The following is a 17,063-nucleotide window of genomic DNA, read 5'->3' on the forward strand; positions in this document are numbered from 1 at the left end:
GGAAAAAATATGAGAATGATCAACTCTAGGACATACCCTAGTAAAATGATTAGGCTTTAAAGATGAAAAAAAAAAAAATCTCCAAGGTCTCCAAGAAAAAAAAAAATCAAACAACTTACAAGAGAAGGGGACTTTGACATCAGATGTCTCAAAAGCAACATACAAAGCAAGACAACAAGAGTTGTCTATGCAAATATATTTTAAAAACTAGGTAACATGGATAATTTTCTAGAGAAACAAAGTATACCAAAATTGACTCCATTAGAAAAAAGAAAGCTTAAATAGATCAAATTTCTGTAGAAAAATAAAGTTATAGAAAAACTAGAAAAGCCCCATGTCCAAATGGTTTTACAAAAGAATGACCACACAGCCCCAATACAACATAAATTGTTCCAGAGTACTGAAAAAGATGGAAAATGTCAAAATTCTTTATATGAAGCAAGTATAACTTTGCTTCAAACCTGTTTAAAGAAGTACAAAAAAAAAAATTGCAAGCCAATATCACATATCAATGATAAAGTTCTAAATAGCATATTAATGGACAAAATCTAATACCACATTAAAAATGATACACGGGGCTTCCCTGGTGGCGCAGTGGTTAAGAATCTGCCTGCCAATGCAGGGGATACGGGTTCGAGCCCTGGTCTGGGAAGATCCCACATGCCACAAAGCGGCTAGGCCCGTGAGCCACGACTACTGAGCCTGCGCGTCTGGAGCCTGTGCTCCCGCAATGGGAGAGGCCGCGACAGTGAGAGGCCCGCGCACCGCCATGAAGAGTGGCCCCCGCTCGCCGGAACTGGAGAAAGCCCTCACACAGAAGCGAAGACCCAACACAGCCAAAAATAAATAAATAAATTTATTTAAAAAAAAAAATGATACACCATGGTTAAGTGGGATTTATTAAAGGATTGCAAGGTTGTCTCAATATTAGGAAATCAATTAATATAATTCACCATGTGAATAGATCTAAGGAGACAAACATATGATTATCTCCATGGTACTTAAATAGCCTGTGACAAAAAAAAAAAAAAAATTAAGAAAACAGAAATCAGCAGCTACATTATTAAATAAACAAAAACCTAAAGCTAGCATTTTTCTTAAGGGAGAAACACTAGAGGTATTTCCACTAATATTAGGAACAAGGTAATGATGCCTACTGTCTCCACTACTATTCAGTATTGTACTGGAGGTATTAGAAAATGCAATTAGACAAGAGAAAGTAATTAGAGGAATAAGAATTGGAAAATAATAAGCAAAACTATCTCTATTTACAGATAGTGTGCACTTAGAAAGCCCTAGAGAATCAATGATAAACTCAAACATTAAATGATTTCAGGAAGGTAACAGAATGTAAATTGGCATAAAGAAATCAATCAATAGACGTAAGAGTAGAGAAAGCCCATTTATAATAGCAACAAAGAAGATAAAATACTTAGAAATATGCAAAACCTATATGAAAAAAACTTTAAAGCACTACTGAAAGACACAGAAGTAGACTTGAACAAATGGACAAACATTCCTTGTTCTTGGATAGGACAACTCAGGATCCCAAAGATGTCAGCTATACCTAAGGTAATTTAAAAATATAATGCTATCACAATAAAAATACCAAGCGTTTTAAAAGTACAGCTAGACAAGTTGATACTAAAGCTCATATGAGGAAATAAGCGTACAAAGTCCCTATCAAAATCCCAACAACTTTTTTTGCAGAAAGAGAAAAATTCATCCTAAAATTCATATGGAATCTCAAGGGACCCCCAAATAGCCAAAACAAACTTGAAAAAGAACAAAGTGGGAAGATTCACACTTTTTAATTTCAAAACTAATTACAAACCTACAGTAATCAAAATATGTGGTACTGGAATAAAGACAGACTGATAGACCAATGGAATAGAAAAGACAGCCCAGAAATAAACCCTCATATATATATAGTCAAATGATTTTCAACAAGGGTGCCAACATCATTCAATGGGGAAAAGACAGCCTTTTCAACACATTGTCCTGGGAAAACTGCATATTCACATGCAAAAGAATGAAGTTGGACCCTTACCTAAGACCATATGCAAAATTTGACTCAAAATGGGTCAAAGATCTGAACATAAGATCTAACACTGTAAAACTCTTAAAAGAACACATGGGGGCTTCCCTGGTGGCACAGTGGTTGAGAATCTGCCTGCTAATGCAGGGGACACGGGTTCGAGCCCTGGTCTGGGGAGATCCCACATGCCACAGAGCAACTGGGCCCGTGAGCCACAATTACTGAGCCTGCGTGTCTGGAGCCTGTGCTCTGCAACAAGAGAGGCCGCGATAGTGGGAGGTCCGTGCACCGCGATGAAGAGTGGCCCCCGCTTGCCACAACTAGAGAAAGCCCTCGCACAGAAACGAAGACCCAACACAGCCATAAATAAATAAATTAATTAATTAAAAAAAAAAAAAAGAACACATGGAAGAAAGCTTCATGACATTGGATTTGGTAATGATTTCTTATACATGACACAAAGTCACAAGCAATAAGGAAAAATAGACAAATTGGACTTCACCAAAATGAAAACATTTGTGTCCTAGTTACACAAAGGACACTATCAACAGAATAAAAAGGCAACCAATGGAATGGGAGAAAATATCTTCAAATCACATATCTGATAAGGGATTAATATCCAGAGTATATAAAGAACTAAAACGCGACAACAAAAAAACAACTGGGGACTTCCCTGGTGGTCCAGTGCTTAAGAATCCACCTTCCAAAGCAGGGGACACGGGTTAGATCCCTGGTCAGGGAACTAAGATCCCACATGCCACAGGGCAACTAAGCCCGTGCGCCACAACTAGAGAGGCCGTGTGCCACAACTAAAGAGAAGCCCATGCGCTGCAACGAAAGATCCCACGTGCCAAAACTTAGACCCGACACAGCCATAACTAACTAACTAACTAACTAAATAAATAAATAAACGAACTAACTAACTAAATAAATAAATAAAAACAACTAGATTTGAATATAGGCAAAGAATTTGAATACACATTTCTCCAAAGAAGAATATACAAATAGCCAATAAGCACATGAAAAGAAGTGCTTAACATCACTAATCATTAGGAAAATGCAAATAAAAATCACAAGGAGATACCACTTCACATCCTTTAGGATGGCTACTCTAAGGAAAAAAAAAACAGAAAATAGAAAGTGTCAGTGAGGATATGGAGAAATTTGAACCCTTGTGCCCTGCTGCTAGGAATGTAAAATGGTGCAGCTGCTATGGAAAACATGTTGGTGGTTTCTCAAAAAATTAAAAATAGGGCTTTGCCGACACCACCGATGCCACCCGAAGCCACCCTGCACTACTGCACCATGGTCAACCCCAGTGTTCTTTGACATTCGCTGTTGATGTGGCCTTGGGCCATGTCTCATTTGAGCTGTTTGCAGACGAAGTTCCATAGACAGCAGAAAACTTGAGTGTTCTGAGCACTGAGGAGAAAGGATTTGGTTATAAAGGTCCTTACTTTCACAGAACTATTCCAGGGTTTATGTACCAGAGTGGTGACTTCACATGCCATAATGGCACTGGCAGCAAGTTATCTACAAGGAGAAATTTGATAATAAGCATCACTCTCAAGCATATGGGTCTTCACATCTTGTACATGGCAAATTCTGGACCCATATAAATGGATCCCAGTTTTTCATCTACACTACCAAGACTGGGTGGTTGGGTGGCAAGCACGTGGTCTTTGGCAAGGTGAAAGAGGGCATGAATATTGTGAAAACCATGGAGTGCTTTGGGTCCAGGTTTGGCAAGACCAGCAAGAAGCTCACCATTTCTGACTGTGGATAACTCTAATAAATTTGACTTGTATTGTATCTTAACTATCAGACCATTCCTTCTCTCATTTGCTCATAATAGCCTATAATCTTTGTGCTCTCACTGCAGTTTTTTGGGTTCTAAGTTCTCCTTATCCCCTTCCAAGTCTAGCTGGATTACAGAATTAAGTTTATGATTATGAAACAAAAACTAAACAACAACAAATAGAATTACCATATGATCTAGTAATTCTACTTCTGGGTTTATACCCAAAAGAACAGAAAGCAGGGACATGAAGTTATCTTTGTATACCCATGTTCACAGCAGCATTATTCATAATAGCCAAAAGATGGAAGCAATCAAGTGTCTATCAACAGATGAATGGATAAACAAAATGTGGTATATATGTACAATGGAATATTATTCAGCCTTAAAAAGGAAGGGAATTCTGACACGTGCTACAACATGGATGATACTGAAAGGCATTATGCTAAGTGAATGCAGGATTCGCAAAAGGATAAGTATATATGATTCTACTCATATGACGTACTTAGGGTAGTCAAATACAAAGAGTACAATAGAATGGTGGTTGCCAGGAGCTGGGGGAGAGGGGAATGGGGTCTTATAGTTTAATGGGTACAAAGTTTCACTTTGGGATGATGAACATTCTGTGGATGGATGGTAGTGATGGTTGGACAACAATATGGATGTACTTAATGCCACTGAGCTGTACACTTAGAAATAGTTAAAATGGTGAATTTTGTATTATGTATATTTTACCATATACATAATGGCCCTATGAGACATTAAAACATAATGTAAAATATCTATAATTAAAACTTTAGTGGGACTTCCCTGGTGGTGCAGTGGTTAAGAACCCGCCTGCCAATGCAGGGGAGATGGGTTCGATCCCTGGTCTGGGAAGATCCCACATGCCGTGGAGCAACTAAGCCAGTGCACCACAACTACTGACACCGCGAGCCACAACTACCGAAGCCCGCGTGCCTAGAGCCCGTGCTCCACAACAAGAGAAGCCACTGCAATGAGAAGCACGTGCACCGCAACAGAGTAGCCCCCACTCACTGCAACTAGAGAAAGCCCGCGCACGGCAACGAAGACCCAACGCAGCCAAAAATAAATAAATAAAAATAAATAAATCTATTAAAAAAATTATAGAAAAAAAACCTGTAGCACAAGTGCATAAATGGACAAATAGAACAATGGAATAGAACAGAAACTCCGGAAATAGACCCAAGTACACATGGAAATTAGTGTATGATAAAGGTGGCCACAAATATCAAAGATTACTTAGTAGAGTTTTTCCTCCAAAGGGTATAGATTACCAATTGAAACTACTTTCTGTGTATTCCAGGACTGAGCAAATAAGTAAATATACTATGAGGAATAAAAGCCAATTTTCTTTTAGAAAAAGAAGTAACAAATATGTACAAGTGAGAATGAGCCCTGTGGTTTGAAGTCAACATGAAGGTATCAGTATGAACTCATGTTTTTTAACAGATAGATATATAATAGATAGATAAAGACATGTGCATGGAGGTTATATGTAACATAATGTAATATAAGAATATATGGTATGAGGGGCTTCCCTGGGGGTGCAGGGGACAGGGGTTCAAGCCCTGGTCCGGGAAAATCTCACATGCAGCAGAGCAACTAAGCCCGTGCGCCACAACTACTGAGCCTGCTCTCTATAGCCCGCAAGCCACGACTACTAAGCCCACATGCCGCAACTACTGAAGCCTGTGTGCCTAGAGCCCGTGCTCTGCAACAAGAAAAACCACTGCAATGAGAAGCCCGCGCACCGCAACTACTGAAGCCTGCGCGCCTAGAGCCTGTGCTCTGCAATGAAGAGTAGCCCCCGCTAGCCACAACTAGAGAAAGACTGCACGCAGCAGCAAAGACCCAACGCAGTCAAAAATAAATTTAAAAAAAAGTTTCAAGAATATATGATATGATATAAAATAAATAAATAATATATATATCTTAGATCTATCTGCTCTAAGGACCTCAAAGTATTGATTTCCCAGTAGCAATGAGCACATCTTAATGTCAAAATCTTAGCTTCTAAATACCATTCCCCACCAAGAGGAACCAGGGTTCCTTGGGGAAACAGCTGATTTCAGGGCTGGGTCTGGGAAAGTAAGATGAACCTGGAACTTCTTGCTGTGCCAGAACGTAAAAGCATACTCAATGAACAGTAAGAACATATCAAACGGACACAGGAATCAGCCTGAAGAGGCTCCCACTGGCCAAAGCTGGGACAATTTGAGCATCAAAATTAAAAATGGTAGTAACAGATTATAACCCTTGGAATAAAATTAAGAATCCATGAGTCCATATTGATAATGAAAGATCTGGAGATGAACAAGAAATTGTTTGGGGCCCAAGAAGTCCATAATGCAGTGGGCAAGACAGCCCCAAACAGATGAGCATGGAGGGAGCACCCTCCCTCCCCCACTGGGCAGCACCACTTCCCCACTGGACAGCTCCCTGGAGGACATGCTGCTCTGGTGTGGGAAAGGGTCTGGGGGGTACTCACGAGGGCCCTTTGCGCATCCGAGGTGTGCTCATGGCCCACTGCTTGATCTTGCTCAGGCTCTGCTCATTGATGAGCCGCTGGCCCTCGGAGGGCATGCAGTCCACATACAGGTTGTATAGCAGCAGCGCCTCTGTGTTCTTGCGCAGGGCGTTGGCCTGGACCACACGTTGTGTGAACACACGTGGGTCCTCAGCACAGAAGAGAAGCTGGATCCTTGGCACCCAGTACTGGCAGATAAGGAGGGGCGGCCTTCCTGGAGTCGGGTGGAGGGAGAAAGGAACATGCAGTGGGGCCCTCTGGGCAGGAGCACTGGATTCCAGCCTGGCTCTGCCACTGATGCGTGGTGGCTCTGAGCAAGTGACCCCATCACATCTGTGAAGTGGGTATGACAACACTCCCTGAACTGCCCACGTCACAGGTTGTCATGGATGGATGTGAAAGTGCTTTGTAAACTGTAAAAAGCTGTGTACAGACAAGGAGCTATACAGGGGTGGCTATTCAAGTGCCCATTCCTGATGCCACACCCAGGGCAGACATCACTAATTGTTGGGCCTCAGAGTTGGCATATCAAATAATGGCCAATTGCCCTTCCTGGGGTCTCTGAGTGATGCGTCCTCTGGTTCTCACTGGTTGGGGGACAGACAGCCCCAGGACAACAGAGCAAGGGGGCATTCAGACCCGAGCTGGCTATACCCTGGGCAGGGGTTGGCCTCAGTCACAGGCCAGGCCGGGCCTGAGCTGGGGGTCTGCCTGAGGCAGGGGCAGAGACCTCGTACCTTCAGCCGTTACCCCTCCATTCAGGATGGGCTTCCCCATCTCATCTCGCACCAAACCATCCTCATTCGTCTTGTGCACTAGGTACAGCTCCTTCTCCTTGTCGTAGTCCAGGACGCCGACATCGCACCATTTGTACGTCAGCTTCTGACTCTTGGGGTCCTCTGAAACAGGAGGGGAGCCCACCAGTGCTCCCTGCCATGGGGTGGGAAAAGGCCCCTGCATGTGGGCAGTGGGTGCTAGGAAAGGTCTCAGTGGTCACTAGTCTGGCCTCTCTCCCACCATGCAGAGTGGGGAGCCTGCTTCCTCCCAGCTGAGCTTGCCTCTGGGGAACCAGGCAGGTCTCTCTGCCCTGATGCTCTGCATGACTCCATCAGGGCAGAGAAAGACACAGGCCAGCAGGGCTGGGACAGGAGGCAGGAAAGCCCCAAGCAAACAGGGGCTTGTTTGCTTAGTCCTTGTTTGCCTAGCCCTGTCCGAGGATCTAGGTGTAAAGCTCATCAAGTCTGAACTGGACCCCTTCAAGGCCGAGGGAAGCACTTAGGCTGCATGTGGCAGCTGAGCCCCCGGGCTCCTCCCATCAGGGCAGGGCAGGGTAGAAGACTGCTTCCCTGCAATGGCCTCAAAGTGGGCCTCAGGGGCTGTTTGGCCAGAATGGGCCTCCCACCCTCTCCCTGGGCTGAAAGCCTTTGACTACTCCAGCTCACCTCTTGCCACTGCCTCCCTCACTCATTCCTCTCCAGCCACACTGGATGTCTGGCTATTCCTATGACTTTGGAGCTTGCTCCTGCCTCAGGGCCTTAGCATTGGCTGTGTCTTCTGCCTGGAACAGTCTTCATCCAGGTCACCTCGATGCTGGCTTGTTCCCTGCTCAAGTGGCTTCTCTTTGTAGAAGCATCTCTGCCTAAAATAGCACCTTTGCCCCAGGCACTTTCTGACTTGTTACCTTGTTTGTGTGTCTCACAGAGCCTAAAGTCATACTGTGTATGCATCTTCTCCCAGCTGGAATTCCAAAGAAATGCTCCCACTGCCTGATGCCAGGTAGATAAGTAAAGGAGGCTGCTGTGGGATATACCTCACCAGCTTTGGCTCTGTTTTGCTTTCCCTCCTCTTCCTAATTAGTTTCCTTTTTGAAAATGCTGACCTTGTCTTGACTCAGCTTAAAGGAAAAGATGTCACAAGAAGCCCCCAGCAGAAAGCAGAGGTCTCTGGCAGAAACGCTCCACCATTAGTGCTGCCATTAGGGCCAGGGCCCATATGAAGCGGTGCAAGCAGAAGCACTTCAGGGAAGCCACTACCTGGTACATTTAAGGTTAATACAGCCCCAAACCTTCTGTTTTTATCACCAGGAATTGGAGATCTGGGAACAATTGAGTTAAATTATTTTTGTAATTAAGTCCAAAGTAAAGGGAACATTCTGGGTTTCTTATCTAGTTCAAAGAAATTGATTCTAGCATTAACATGTTTTTAAACTGAAACATAAACTTACAGCTTGCACAACGGACTCGCTGTGGGGCCCCTGGAAGCTGAGCAGTCTGAAAACCAGCATGGCTCTCACAATCCTATCTCTCGCCTGGGCGCCGGCCCACTGGGCCCACTCCCCACTCCACAGCGGCATATCCACGCACTGGGCAGGGAGCAGAGAGGCCTTCGCCCTGCACATGGGGACAGCCACCTCCAATCTCATAACCCAGACCTTCCTAGGATGCCTACATAGAGAGTAGTCATGCCAGCCATGGTGGCAGGCCAGGGTGGTGACCGTGGAAGGTCAGCCTGGCAGACAGCAGCAAACTGGAGAGAGCTTCCACGACCGCCAGGGCAGACCTGGGGCCAAAGGAGGGGCAGACACAGACAAGGGCAAGATATGGCAAATCTGTGCAACATCAGTGTGGGGATGTGTGTGGGGGTGTGTCAGCGGTTGTGAATGGGTGACAGTAGGCATGTGTGTGTGTGGTGAAAATGTGTATATGAGTGCAACTGTGTGTGTGTGTGAGGGACGGTGGGTGAGTGTGACAGTGGGCTTATGAACGTGTGTGTTTGAAAGCAAGTGTGTGAGTGTGAGTGTGTGACAGTGTGTGTGTTGTCCATGCAGAGGTGAAAGCCAAGAGGCCACAGTTATAGGTGGAGCAATGTGGTTTCTGGGGCAGGGGATGGAAAGGCTTGAATTGTGCCCCTTATACACATTTGAACATGTCTAATAAGCGTGCATATTTTTCATTGCCAATAAATCAAAGACTTTTTTTTTTAACATTAGACACCATCCAGCTGTCCCTTCCCCAGCCCACCCACCCATGTCATCCCTGGTCCCTGCATTTCCTTCTATGCGGCCAGCCCGCTGGCCTGTATCCCAGCTGGGAGGCCTCAAAAGGTGGGGCCCCCATCTCCCATGGTTGAGGCCCCAGGGCAGTCTTGGAGTCTACGGCTGGGCTGCCAGGACAGGATGGTGCAGACAAGATCCTGTCCCCCTGCCCTTGCTGGCCCTGCTCACCGTGCCCCAGGAAGTCATCGGTGGGCAGGAGGGCTTTTCCGGGGACAGGTTTCCTGTTCTGAGACCCTGGCTCCAAGCCCATGTTGATCCACTCACTGGGAGTCCGGCAGTCAAACTCCTCATTGTCAAATATCTGGAAGAAAACAGCAGATGCTGGGAGGAGGCGGCTCGCCCCTGGTGGACCCAGTGGGCTGGGCATGCCAGAGGGTAGGGGTGCCTGAGTAGGCCCCTCCCCAGATGCAGAAGCTGAAGACTGGGGCCCAGGGGCCTGAGTGCCTCCTCTGCTGCTCACAGGGGTCTGTGGGGTCCGGCTCTATGAAACCCTGTCCAACCAAGCCACACTGAGGTTCAGGCAGAGGGGTATCTGGGGATTCAGAGCAGGATATGGGCTCTCCCCCACCACTGGCCAGGATCACCCAGCTCAGGTCCAAGGGAAGCGGTGGCCCTTGGATTTTCCTGAGCATCCACCAGACTCAGAAACAACGGAGGTTCAGGTTGTCAGAAGGCCATCTTTATAGGGTGATATGCAACTCTGTCTCCCCATAGGGACCACCAGGCAAGAGATACTCAGGACCATGGAGAGGAAGGGCAGGGAAGTGGGTGAAAACCAGGGCAGGCTATGCTCCCTCTTTCTCCTCTGGACTCAGTTTCCCCATTGGTACCCCAAAGGGGCTACAATGGTGCCTTCCTCCACCCCAGGTCTCCCCATCCCAGTGACACCAGACGCAGTAGTCAGGGAGGCCTGAACACTACTCCACAGTCCAACTGGGCTGCTTCTTGGTGCCCGTGGGTGGAGTGGGGACAGAGCTCATGTACACAGGGTTCCCAGGCTCCCAGGGAAGAAGCAGGGAATCAGCGTCCCAGGGGTCCTGGGGCCCCTCCTGCCCCAGCCTAGAATGTCTGAAACCCCAGGAGTGGGGGTAGCACTCTGACTATGCAGTTGTCCTGTTTGACAAGTGAGTGCTTGTGATTGCCATGGGATCCCCTTTTGAGTCTGATCCCTCCGCTGGAGTCCTGCACCCCCATCTCCTGACCATCAGCCCTCTGTGGAAGCTGGACTCACCTTCAGTGGGAGATAGATGGGGAAGAGCGGGTCATGACCCTGCTCAATGGTCTGGGGGTGGTGGGGGTCTGGGTGCCTGGGCATGAGCTTGTTGGAGTCAATGCCCTCGCTGGCCAGCAGCTGCTCAATGTCCAGGCTCAGGTACAGCCGCTTCCTCCTGGCCGAGGGCGATAAGGAAATCTCATGACAGCTCGGCTCGTGTGAGGTGTCTCCATGGGGGTCAGCAAGGGCGCAGGGAGTTGAGGCAGTAGGGGTGTGGCCCAATGACCCCTCCAGGGCCCTCCGCCCTTCTGGGACTCATCAGGAAGTGGAATGGTGGCTGGGGCTGGCGTCCTGGACCCCAACTGCCCTTGCATCCTGCCTGTCAGTTCCACCAAGTTGACTTAAATGCCACCCTCCCTGATTCCACAGCAAGGAAAGCAACTCGTTCCTATTAAGAAACCAAAGGGCTAGAAGATTTGATTTGAACACTTGCACACAGACCCATCTTAGTAACCTCTGCCATGAGGATGATCACCTAGTTGTCTACTGTCCCTCACCCCTTGAGGTGGGTGGATGCCACCTCCCAGAGGGCAGGCCCTCCCACTGCTCACCCAACCATACCTACCTCTCAATCTCAATCTTGCGGGGGCACTGGCCCGGCAGCACCACGTAGGGCACCTGCACCTTGGGCTCATAGGCCTGCAGCGGGAAGTCAGTCTGGATGAGCAGCTTGGTGGTAGACCCGATGTGCTGATGCTCCAGGCGCTCCTCGAAGTTCTCAGGAACCTCAAAGGTTCTGACTGTGGGCAGGGGCAGGGGCAGGAGCTGCAGGGGCTCAGGCTGGGGCCCAACACCCCCAAAACACAGTGCTAGGCAGGTACCAGGCATGCAGCTTTGGGGCATGGGAAGCTCAGAGCTGGCCTGTGGCAGGGAGAAGCCAGATGTGCACCGGGCTCCCAAGGGATCATGAGCCTGGAGGACAAGGTCCTCCGGAAGGTCTGTTTTGGTCCTGCTCTCCCTGCCCAGAGTCAGCATGCTCGACCATTCCCCTCCTTTCTGCCCACAGCCCTGGTGCCAGCAGCTTTTGCTCAAGCCAGATGCTGAATCAAACTACCAGTGAGGATTACAGCTGGATAGGAAGGCGAAGTGGTAGCTCCCTGCATGTCTGGGATGGGTTCCTGCCATCCCTACCCCAGAGGCCCTCCCAAGCATCTCTGGGTCTGAATGCCGTTCACTCACTAGGACTGCTTCCAGACTCAAGACATCCTGGATACTGTAGGAGTGGGTGGCACCGCCACCCCACCCCCAGGGGACCCTCAAGTCACAAAATGGCCACCCCTCCTCAGACAGGCTTCCATTCCAGGTCTGAGGACAAGGGAGCTGGTGAAGAGAGACCCATTGATAGGGTGACATTCCAGTTTCCCGGGACTCAGGATGTTAAATGGGAAGGAAAGTCTCAGGCAAGCCAAGACCATAGCGGTGGGGATGGGGGTGCAGGAAAATGCTTCGGGGATGAGCCACCTTTCCCAGGGCCTGGGTGGGCTCTGGACAGCTCAGTGATGGCTCCGAACAACTCCCCTGGGAGGCCCTAGTAACCCCCTCCTTGGGCCTCACGTCTCTGGGGTCAAGATGCAGTCACACCACAGGAGGGTCTACCTTGGGGGTACCCACTGGGGCTCTACAGAAGCTTCCAGAGGCTGAGCAGAGACCATCCACCTGCAGCTAAGTCAGCTCTCTTTACCAGAGCTGTCAGGTGCTCGGGGAACCCCACGCTACCAAAACGGCCCGGCCCAGGGGCAGTTTTCAGATTCCTAATCATCTGCTCTTGAGCCTATGGGTCCATAACACATTCCACACCCAGGATCATGAATTCCTGGACCTGGCCCTGCGTCTCAGGAGCCAAGAAGGAGCCAGGGTGAGGACAGCAAAGCCCGGCCCCCGCCCCTGCTGGTCCGGGAGCCCTAGGCAGGCTTCCCAGGCCTTCACGTAGCCTTCTGCCAAGAGCTCTGACGGCCACAAGCCCTGACTGCCGCCACCCTGTGACCCTGCCGGGCTGCTCTTCCTCACGTGGGTGGGGCCACAGAGCTGCTGACCAGCCCTGCCCCCACCCCTGCCATGGATGGCAGAAGCCCCATTCCCAGCTCCCCCACAGCCCTCGATCTGTGGTTTGTAACCATTTTCTGGGCCACAGATACTTGTGAAACTGCTGACCACAATAGGCCGGATCCTCAGATCACTGCACAGAGGCACGTACATGTGATGTTTCCTGTGCCACTTTTGGGGATTCACAGGCCCCCAGGAGGACTGTGGGTCTCAAGAAGACAAATCTGGACAGTGCCAGCATAGAGCCAGGCCTCTCCTGGGGGTAGAGTGGAAAGGCAGACAGCTGGGACCATGGAGCTTCTGGACCTGATCGAAAGGGCGTCCTGTCCGCTGGCCAGCCAGGAGGGCCCCCCCCCCGCAAAAATCCTCACTGCCTCTCAGGGCCCCACCCAGCTCGCTGCCTCTCCTGGAGCTACCCTCTCCTCCCCTCTGCCACTGGGGACTGGCCCGCGCCCTGCAGACCTGCCCCACACCTTACAAGACTCATCACGGAGCTTGAGAGGAGCGTCCTCCTTCCCCTCTTTGGCAGTGAAATCCTGGGCGCCTTCCTGCTCCAAGCCCTGTTCTAGGTGCTGCAACCCGAGCCTGGTAACAACTCAGACACAGTCCTGACCTCCTCCAAGCCCACGTTCCACGTTCCAGAAAACACACATGTCAATATCCTACTGTCCCCAGCCAGGCAGAGGGAAATGGGGACCTGGCCTTCAGCAGCCCCACCGCACCACAGTGCCCTTGTCACACACAGCTCTGCCAAGAGTCACAATTAAGCAGCTGTGCTTCACCGAGCACTCACCATGAGCTGGGCCCCTGCAAAGCACCTTGTTTCCTGTTATCCCCATTTCACAGTTGAGGAGATTGAAACCCTCAGCCAAGAGGAGACAATCTCCCCAAGGCCAGAGGCCCTGCTTCTAAAGGTACCCACCCACCCAGCCCCCTGGGCACTGACCTCTTGGGGTGAACTTGTCAAGGTTGGCCTGCCGCAGGAGGTCCTGGTTTGTGCAGGGGCCACGACACACTTCCTGAAACCAAACCCCATAGCCCTGAGGGAGAGTAAACATCCCAAGGACAGGCAGGATCTGGTAGGGCCCCCAAGGCCAGGTGTCTCTCCCAAGCCCACCAGAGAACATCCCAGGGGCACAGGGACAGGGATGAGGAAGAATCAGTGAAGAGGAGTTTGCACAATTCCTCATTCAGAGGCCACAGTAGGTGACAAGCTGTGGCCACCTGGGACACCCCTAGCCCAACCCCATTCTGGTCGTGCACAGTCCCCCTCCTCACTCTGAGAACACCCCTGCTGTGTGTCCAGGGGCTGAGCCACAAGACAGAGGTACTGTAAGGCCTTCAGGTGTCTCTGTGTATTCCTCCACTGCCAAGGGCACTCTGGGACCTCTGGCACAGTGGGTATCAATGGGTCCTCACCCTATCTCTATCGGCCCCTCCCCTGCCTAAAACCATCCTAAGGCTGTCTGGGACGCACAGGGCTCTTTGAACTCTCCCCTAGTTATACCCCTTCTTCGTCTTCCCCTGCCCTCCATCTCTCGCCTCTTATTTCTACTCTCTTCCTCCATGTGGGCCATGGCCTCTGTCAGGGATCTCAAGGCTCTGTATCTTCTGTTCTCCCTGCCTGGAACACCCCCCGCAGCCCCTATCTTACCCAGCAAATTCATACCTGTCTTGTAAATCTCAGCAGTACACCACCTTGTCCCAGGACCCCCTCCCCCACCAGAGCTGGGGCCAGGGGAGGGAGTATTTCCCCACCAAAGCCATTGCTCCATGACAATAGGCATATGAATGACAATCCTGGTGTATTGTCACTAGGGCTTAGTCCAGGGCCTGTCACATAGCAAGTGCTCAGTAATGAATTGTTGAATGAATGGACAGAGATGGATGGTCAGAAGGATGGGCAGATGGGTGAGTGGGTGGAAAATTGCTAGACAGATAGGTGGATGGATGGATGGATAAAAGGAAGAAAGGGCAAAAAGAACCCACAAGGAAGGCTCAGGCTTGGTAGGGTATGGCTGCCACACTCACCCCAAGTTTATCCAAGCTTCCAGGGCTGAGGATGTCAGAGTAGAACCCACGCTGCTTCATCAGCGGGTACTTCTTATCAGTGCCCGTCAGGAGCAACTTCCGGGGCTGCCCCAAGTCTGAGGGTGTGGGTGGGGCTGCAGTCAGGGGCAAAGGTGGGGTCTTGGGGTCAGGGCTTGGAGGAAGCTTCTCCGACCCAGAATCTGGTCCCTGAAGAATGCTCCCCGGGTTATGCTCCAGGTCTCTCAGACTACACTCATGGCCCACAGGAGTACTGCTGCACTCTGGGCCCTGAGGGGTCCTTCCTGGGCTGTGGCCTTCTCTGTTAGGCTGCTCCATGCTGCTTCTCAGGGTGATGTCCCAGCCAGAGTTCCTAGGAGAAGATACTGGTGTCACTGGGCCCTTGACAACCTCTGCTCATCCCCCAGGGCCACCAGGATACAGGGATGCCTAGTCTGCCACCCCACAACAAGCCCCAGCCCCCAGGCATAGATAACGGAGGGAAGGAGTACTCTTCTAATCTGAACAGACACAGAGGGCCAGGAAGGTCCTGCCAGGAGACAGCAGGGCCTTCCCTAGAAGCTGTGTGAGAAATGAGACCCCAGAGTCAGAGGTTGAACACTCTATAGATGCCCCCAACCCTGTGCATCCTTCTGTACTTTCCCACCCTTCTCCCCTGTGTTACAGAGCAAGGCCGGGCTTCTCACAAGGGGAGATAAAGAGGGAGGCCCAGAGTTCACTCACTCAATGAAGAGCCCTGTTTGGTTTTCTCCAAAATAACTTTCATCCAGTTGCCCCTGGATGAAAGTGCCCCTTACCCCCATTCCCCCAACCCCAGCCCCACTCCACCCAGTCCTGCCGGACTGCCCTGACTCTTCCCAGTGTGGGGCACTGGGCCATGCCCTGCATCCCCCATGCCCATCTCCCTATCCATGCCCATCTCCCTACCCATGCCCATCTCCCTTACCTTACCCCAGGAGTCAGAGAACTAAATCACCTCCCGAGAGGTACCCTGACCCTCTGTTGGCCCACAGATACCTCTGCCAGCAACAGAAAGCTATTCATCCACACCCTGGCTCTCAGGATCAATCCAGCTAATGAAACTGACACCCTCTTGTCTCCCCACAGGGAACAACAGATGCACCACTGGATTGCATGCACATCCCGAGGATGAGGGTTTCCAGAGTTTTTATTGTGCGGCAAGCAAGCCCTTTCCAAGCCACTGCTGCTTTTGGCCACCTCAAAATGCACCACCAGGGGAAATCCTTGGTCAGGGGAGCACTATAAGAAACTAGATAAGGGTATGAGGAAGAAGAGGTTTGTGTGTAATGCTGGTGCAAAAATAAAAAAGGCAGTCAGGGAGATCAGATCAAGATGGCAGAGCAGTAGGATGTAGAGCTCACCTTCTCCCACAAATGCATCAAAAATACATCTACAGGGCTTCCCTGGTGGCGCAGTGGTTGAGAATCTGCCTGCTAATGCAGGAGACACGGGTTCGAGCCCTGGTCTGGGAGGATCCCACATGCCGCGGAGCGGCTGGGCCTGTGAGCCACAATTACTGAGCCTGCGCGTCTGGAGCCTGTGCCCCGCAATGGGAGGGGCCGCGATAGTGAAAGGCCCGCGCACCGCGATGAAGAGTGGCCCCCACTTGCCGCAACTGGAGAAAGCCCTCGCACGAACCGAAGACCCAGCACAGCCAAAAATAAATAAATTAATTAATTAATTAAAAAAAAAAATACATCTACATGTGGAATGTTCCTCACAGAATATTTACTGAATGCTGGCAGAAGACCTCAGACTTCCAAAAGAGCAAGAAAATCTCCATGTAACTGGGAAGGACAAAAGAAAAAAAAGAAAAAATGAGAGAAAGGAAACAGGACAGGACCTGCACCCCTGGGAGGGAGCTGTGAAAAAGGAAAGGTTTCCACACACTGGGAAGTCCCCTTACTGGTGAGGAGATCAGCCTGGACAGAGGGGGAGCTTTGGGGGAGAACGCAGCAAGCAACGGGTTTTTGGAGGACAAAGCAGAGAGAGATCTGCATAGATGGTCAGGGCCATCACCTGGCACTCCCCAGCCTGAGATGCTCATCCACTGAGGCGGGCGGGGGCTGGGTGCTGAGGCTTGAGTTTTGGAGGTCAGACCAGGGAGAGGACTGGGACTGGCTGTGTCAAGAAAGCCTGAGGGGGCCAGGGTGTGGTCGCCACAGCCGAGGGAGTCCGGGGATGAAGCCTGGGCCCGCCAGAGTGGCAAGGCTGGGGGCCACCCCCATGAGGAGA

At 50.2% G+C, this 17,063-nt stretch overlaps 1 protein-coding gene across 1 annotated transcript in view; it reads right to left on the reverse strand.

The window, feature by feature from the left end:
- The window catches only part of DNAH1 (dynein axonemal heavy chain 1), a 93,123-nt gene that overhangs the window by 54,223 nt on the left and 21,837 nt on the right, over nucleotides 1–17,063 (reverse strand). Inside the window, exons 2-8 of the mRNA XM_007174730.2 lie at nucleotides 14,790–15,159; nucleotides 13,705–13,777; nucleotides 11,281–11,455; nucleotides 10,674–10,830; nucleotides 9,611–9,743; nucleotides 7,125–7,286; nucleotides 6,349–6,601 (exon numbers count right to left, since the gene is read on the reverse strand). Of these exons, the coding sequence (XP_007174792.2) occupies nucleotides 6,349–6,601; nucleotides 7,125–7,286; nucleotides 9,611–9,743; nucleotides 10,674–10,830; nucleotides 11,281–11,455; nucleotides 13,705–13,777; nucleotides 14,790–15,125 (1,289 nt within the window). The 5' untranslated portion in view covers nucleotides 15,126–15,159. The remainder of the gene's footprint in view (nucleotides 1–6,348; nucleotides 6,602–7,124; nucleotides 7,287–9,610; nucleotides 9,744–10,673; nucleotides 10,831–11,280; nucleotides 11,456–13,704; nucleotides 13,778–14,789; nucleotides 15,160–17,063) is intronic.

This window comes from Balaenoptera acutorostrata, chromosome 10 (assembly GCF_949987535.1).
Source record: "Balaenoptera acutorostrata chromosome 10, mBalAcu1.1, whole genome shotgun sequence".
Taxonomy (NCBI): domain Eukaryota; kingdom Metazoa; phylum Chordata; class Mammalia; order Artiodactyla; family Balaenopteridae; genus Balaenoptera; species Balaenoptera acutorostrata.